The 6,800-nt window shown below is 37.9% G+C and overlaps 1 protein-coding gene across 1 annotated transcript in view; it reads left to right on the forward strand.

The window, feature by feature from the left end:
• Positions 1-1,446: 1,446 nt before the first annotated feature.
• The window catches only part of LOC107701555 (zinc finger CCHC domain-containing protein 14-like), a 31,157-nt gene continuing 25,803 nt past the window's right edge, over positions 1,447-6,800 (forward strand). Inside the window, exon 1 of the mRNA XM_016503598.1 lies at positions 1,447-2,370. Coding sequence (XP_016359084.1) covers positions 1,729-2,370 — 642 coding nt within the window. The 5' untranslated portion in view covers positions 1,447-1,728. The remainder of the gene's footprint in view (positions 2,371-6,800) is intronic.

Below are 6,800 nucleotides of genomic sequence, written 5' to 3' on the forward strand. Positions count from 1 at the left end.
TGTGTTTTGTTTTTTTTTTTTTTTGCACCCAGCCAGTTGGAGTAGTACTGGATTCATATATTTCTAAAGCTTTAAATCTGAACATCCGCCACTTTTGCTTGTGCATCAAATTGTTTATAAATTTCATTCACAAGTCACAGTGAGAGCCAGTTGCTCCCTCTAGTGTTCATTTATGATCAGCAACAGTTTAATTTGCCAGCACTGTACATTTATTAGGGTATAGTTGTTTACTCATCTTACAGTAGGGGCTTTTCATATTTTCTGTCGGTGCTTCTTAAATAGGTGTTGCGAACTAAAAATAAAGTTTTTGTACGTCATTTATTAATCTGTTAATGTTCATTTATAAATATACTATTATTCATTGTTAATTTTTTTCATATTGTAATACAATTTATAGAACTTGAAATGTTAAAAGTAATCAGTGTATGTAGAAATTAACACGTACCTAGCTTAACAATACATACTGTAAAAGTATTGTTAATTTGGTTTATAATATCTAATAAACAAGGACATAAACGCTGGAAACGAGGAATATTTATCTGCAATCCATTGAAAACTAGTCTAAAATGCATCATATCGTTTGCCAGCGATTAAGATCTTTAAGATCAACAGCTGCACGTTCAATTTGTAAACGACCTCGGTAATGGTATTTTCCAGACAAACAGGACAAAGAGAAAAGTATTTGAGAAAATATGAATCCGTTAGATTTGGTGAGAATATTTATAAGACTTGGTTCCTGATTGAGCCCTGGGACAATTGACGCCATCTTCGGGAAACGTTGACGTAATTAAATGACAAAACCAGAGGTTTCCAATATTTGCCTACAGCCAAAGGCATACTTCAAAAACGTTTTTTTCCTGTACTATCATCACCAGAGTAATAATTCATACTATTTTATAACATTTAAATAAATGTACCTTATGTTTAAAAATCAGTTACGGATTGTTCAGTTAAGTTAATGTACCCTATCGCATTAAATCGTACAATATTTTACTGTCCACATCAAATATGACTGCAGGCGCTTGAGAGATACACAAGAATGTCGCTCTGGCCAATCACAGCGCAGAATATGATTACTGACAAGCTGTTCATTCAATGAAATTCAACCGTGGGCGGGGTTTGCGTGAAGTTCGGGAATGGATAGTGAACTACACTCAGTTTGTCTTACTCGACTTCACGACAGGATAATGATAGGCAACGAAACCGTTGATTAATTCACTCGCGTGAAAGCAAATAAAGCAGCGGATAAAGTGTCACGTTTTTTTTTTAAACATAAAAAACGTTACTTCGGCGTCCGACGAAGGAATATACGGTTATACTGACGTCCATTCGACCACTCAAAACTGTTACAATTGGGGAGTTTTCCACACAAAATGTTTATTGCCCGACGACGGTTCCTTTGAGCGTGTACAGCAATTGCGATAGTATCATATGGACAAAGGCAGAGGGGCTGCGCCGCCGCGCGTTTGGGATTACAGTAAACACAAGTTGTTTCTTTAATATCCTAATAGGCTTTGACGAGATAATGCATTTGCAGGCATATAAAACGCGAAGGAAACTATGTAGTATGTCTTCTTGTAGGGGTTCTGAGACGCTCAGACTCACCACTGCCTATAAGTGCATGGATGTTTACGTCAGTGAATGATTTGGAAGTTTGTAAAGGCCATCAACCGTTGCTTTATGAACTTTGTTTTTATTATCTGATGCATTTTATGAGTGCTGGCTAAGATGGTTGAAAACAGATGCTTTGTTCAGAGAGAGGAGGTTTACCGCTGGTTCTCCGTGTTGAGTTCGGCGCAGAGGGCTGAGTTCCTTTGCGGCCTTTTGGACCTCTGCGTTCCCATTGAGCTACGCTTCCTCGGTTCATGTTTGGAAGACCTAGCCCGAAAAGACTACCACTCTCTGAGGGATGCAGAAATCAAAGCCAACAACCCGGCTGACCTCGCCAACTTGACCAACATCACGGATGAGGTCGTGAGGAGCAAGCTGCTCGTCTCTCTCGCGATCCTCAGCTCGGACAACCGCGTAGCGGCGGGAGTTTTGTTTCGGACCCTCACCCATATCGACACCATCATTAATAACTACGGACTTCAGCTTAACGATGGCCAGACGGGAGAGCAGTTTTTGCTCCTCTTCACCATGGCTTCGAACCATCCCGCCTTTAGTTTTTATCAAAAGCAGGTGCTGAGGCAAGAGTTGACACAGATCCAGGAGATCCTACAGGTGACAGTTGGTGAGGCGCCTTCGACGTCACACGGGGGCGGGGCCAGCGCTGCTGCGCTCCCAAACGTGAGCGCGACCCCGACCTTCTCTTCCTACATCACAACATCCACCTTCAACTCTTGCCAGGCTGGATGTCCGTGTTGCAAGGTGGGAAGCATTTAAAGTAAATGCCTTTTTATAGATCTTAATGTGAATCATTCATCCATGCATACTTTAAATCAAAATACTGTGACGTGACATGTGGCGAAGTATGGTGAGCCATACTTGGAATTAGTGCTCTGCATTTAACCCATCCTTAGTGCACACACACAGCAGCCATTTATGCAGTTAGTGCAGGGGAGCAGTTGGGGGTTCGGTGCCTTGCTCAAGGGCACCTCAGTCGTGGTATTGAAGGTGGGAGAGAGCGCTGTACATTCACTCCCCCCCACCTACAACCTCGCCGGTACGAGACTCAAACCCGCAACCTTTGGGTTACGAGTCCGACTCTCTAACCATTAGGCCACATCTCAAACTCCAATCAACACCAAATCCCTGTGCTACATTGTTTCTTTTTGGATATTCTACCCAAGTTCTGAACAAACATTCTTGCAGTAACGTTAAAGGAACGTTCATTCAAAGTTATCTAGATGAACGTTACTAGATAAATTTCATTTTTAGATTAACTACCCCTTTAAGGTTGTAAACGGAGTTTGTGAATGTATGCTGAATAATGTTAGTGTGGTTAATTTTTATATAGTCTATAACTAATTTCTTACATGACAGACACAGCATGGACTGTCCCCTTAGAGCAACCTGGGGTTAAGTGTCTCAGTTCAGCAATGCTAATGGTTCATAGATCACCCCTTGTGGGGCTTGAACCCACAATCTTTTGCTTACTAGCCTCGATCTTTTAAGCACTAGGCTATACGCCCCAAGATATACAGGTCAGACCTGATTTATTCAACAGTATCTATGGGGAACACCAAGAGCAATGATAATGAACTGGGGTCATCTGGCACAGACAAGCAATTCAGCCATGAAATCTCACACGACTCGCAGATAGTGTTTACTATCTTTTTTAATCTGTTCCATACTCTCCTGGGGGTTCAGGAGTGATCTCAATAAATCAATGCCTTTACTATGACATAAGACTCACACTTACACTTGGTTAAACCCAGTGTGTAATGTAATATTGCAAATGTGTAATTATTTAGTATCTCAAAAATGTCAGCTTGGTGAGTCAACAAAAGCAGCAAGACATTTGTTCTTACAATAACAAAACCCTTTCATTATAGAATATGATATTATTCAGCAGTTCTAGAATAAATAGATGTCAAAATGACATTATATGTGCTGACATGATGAACACACAGTTCTGAAGAGTATTGCATAGCACAGTTGCTATGTAATATCTATTTATTTTCTGTTACTTGGTGTCATTCAACCCACTCCACTATGTATGCCTTTATGACATCTTGTATTTTATCTTGTTCGTGACATGTCTAAGCAGGTATTAGGAATGGTGCAGCAACTTCTGTGTGAGACTGAGATCATGCGGCAAAGAAAGGAACCACACCACTTTTTTTTTTGGAAACCCTAAAGACCTAGCACAAATCTGTGGGAAATGCACCTTTACCAGCTATCTAAAATACTGGTCAAAAGTTAGGAATAATTGAATTTTTTAAAATGTTTTTGAAAGAGGCCTGTTATGTTCATCAAGTCTGTATTTATTTGAGCAAAAATACAGTAAAAACAGTAATATTGTGAATATTGAATATATTTTAAATTGCAATTTATTATTGTGATGGCAAAGCTGAATTTTCAGCAGCCATTACTCCATTCTTCAGTGTCACAAAATCCTTCCGAAATTGGTTAGTGTATTTTATTTGGTAACCATGATTTTGCAGTTACCATAATTAAGCCCTTAACTGACAAAGATCGGCGATGGCCTCAGATTATTGTTGTTTCACTTTAAAAGCATGTTAAAACATCACACTCTTACTTGATCTGGACAAACTGTGCATCAGTAGAAATATTAAAGACTCTAGCTTCGATATTTTACCAGTTTTGATAAAACATTGTTGCAGTGACTTATTAATCTCAGTAATTTATGTCAGGAGTGCAAAATAATAAATCCGTATATGTCATATTTGGAATAGAAATTCACCACGCATTAATATTCAGTCACGTCTGCAGCGGTTTATTTGTGTTCACATAGCTTCACTGAACAGCATCAATAAGGGCTTATAGTCCAACGATGCATATACATGGAGATATATAGATATATTTACACGTTTACTTCATATTTCTTCAGACAGAATCATAATTTCTATTTATTTTCCACTGATTTAGGTGATTTCATTAGCATTAGCACTTCCCAGCGCTGTATCTGTGTGTTATACTCTTCCGTGGTCGTAGTATGAGTCCGAGAAAGCCGATTTGCTGGTGAAATGTCAATCATATTGCACATCACATCCCACCCTGTCTCATCCTGTGATGGACTTCCCGTGCTCTTCCACGTTCATTTCTGACCATAACAAACCCAGATAAACACTTTTACACACAAAGAATAAAGATAATAAACATGATTACGATAGGATATGGTTTGTATGTGATTTTCTTGAGATTTGGGGTATTTTCATAACAATAAAGAATGTGTACATCTGAAATGCTAATTTGTGCAGCAATATAAAAGGCTATAAAAAGCATATTTTAACAACAGTAAATGACCAAATTCCACATTACAAACGTTTGGAAGTTATTACAAACACTCGATGGTGGTTTAAAGTGAGTTTTGAGTAAAAGTGTAGTAATAATCTCATAAATTGTCTTATGTAGCTTGATGCTAATGTTAGCTCTAATGCAGCTGCAGAACAGGTGCAGTTCTTCTTCATAATGCATTTTGTCATAATAATTCATGTAAGGTCATAAGAAAATGTTTTGTTGAATTTTTTTAGAAATACTTTTGATAATAGTTGGGTAAATGTATACTGGGATTGAAGCAATTTATGGCTTGGTAAACCTTGTAATGACAGAATAAAGGCTATAATGGCTGAATAAAAACAAAAGAATAATGATAAAGGAATAATGAGGATTATGTGTCATACCTAGCAGAGGTGTGAAAGGTTCGTCGAGTGAGAACAATAAAATCACGAATGGGGCAGTTTGCCGGGCCAGACATGAGATAATAACATGCAGGAGAGCTTACAGGGGGCCATAAATCAATTTTATTAGCCTTCTCTAAAAACACACATGACATGGTCTTAGAAAATGTTTCATAAAATTAATAGTTTTGGAGATTATGTCCTGAAATTTGAAATGAAGCATTAGTAGACTTGTGGCTTTAGCTTCATTGTATTTTTAAAAGCATTTACCACAGCAACATATGTATTTTTATATACATTTAAAAAAATTATTATTTTTATTTTTGTTTTTATGTTTGAGCTTATATATCTCTATTATCATAGCAGTCTGAGTAATTCTGATTCTTGAACAGTAAAAGTGTCAGCTTTGTGAACCTGTTGATTATGTATCTAGTCAGAAAGACTCATGAGCAGCAACCATTTTGGGTATGTCATTTGTGTCTCCATGCCGAAAATGGGGGGTGACAGCAAAGGGGTTAAAATACTTGCGTTGAGGTTATGTGATATCAATTTCTGTAATTACTACTGTAAAGGAGTTCAAATGTAAAATGTAATCCAGGCAGAAATCTTTATGTCAGTGCACAATCCAAAACACAGTGGCGCCAAAATGCAAGTTGATGAAATGTGATAAAACACTTCCATATGTTGAAACTTTTATTGGTGATTCCCTGTGTTGTCAGATGTAAATATCTCCTTTGGGGTGTTATCTGTATAGACATGGGCTCATAACATAAGTACGAAACATGTGCTTGAGCGGGTGTAGTGGGAAAGTACCCTGTGAAGGCAGAGAAGGCGGTTCTATTTAGTGATTTGTTGGTTTTGGCTTTCATGAACTGAAGCTCAGCACATTTCTCCATGCTTAAATCAGCCCTCTGTGTAACTCTCCTGTGAATCATCAAGAAGCACCGACTGCTCGCTTGTTCAACAGGCCTTTACACTAGCCTAAACATAAATAAAAACACATGCTGTTTTGTCTCAAGCATCTTTTTGTAATGCTTTGATTGTAATCGCCAACATTTATTTGAATTAAATTAAATTTGAATTAACCATGACAGCCAAATTGGTCCCATTTTAGCACTTTCTACTTGTAAAGCAATGGAGGCATAAATAGAGTCAGGCTGGCGCCATATTTAAAGTTTTAGAGGAATAAAAACGAGGCTGTGAGGGATGGAAGTACAGTGTGTTCAATGGATTGTACTTTAGTTAAAAGGGGTAGTTCATCCAAAAAAATTTAAATTCTGTCATCATTTACTCTCCCTCAAGTTGTTCCAAAACTGTATGAGTTGCTTTCTTCTGCTGAACACAAAAAAAGATACTTTGAAGAATGTTGGTACACAAACAGTTGACGGTAGCAGTTGAATTCCATAGTGTTTTTTTTCCATACTATGGAAGTCAATGGCTACCATAAGGCTCTGTTGAATAAATAATTGCTTACCTTCATAAACGTATTATTTT

Source organism: Sinocyclocheilus anshuiensis, unplaced genomic scaffold, assembly GCF_001515605.1.
Source record: "Sinocyclocheilus anshuiensis isolate Anshui unplaced genomic scaffold, SAMN03320099.WGS_v1.1 scaffold729, whole genome shotgun sequence".
NCBI lineage: Eukaryota > Metazoa > Chordata > Actinopteri > Cypriniformes > Cyprinidae > Sinocyclocheilus > Sinocyclocheilus anshuiensis.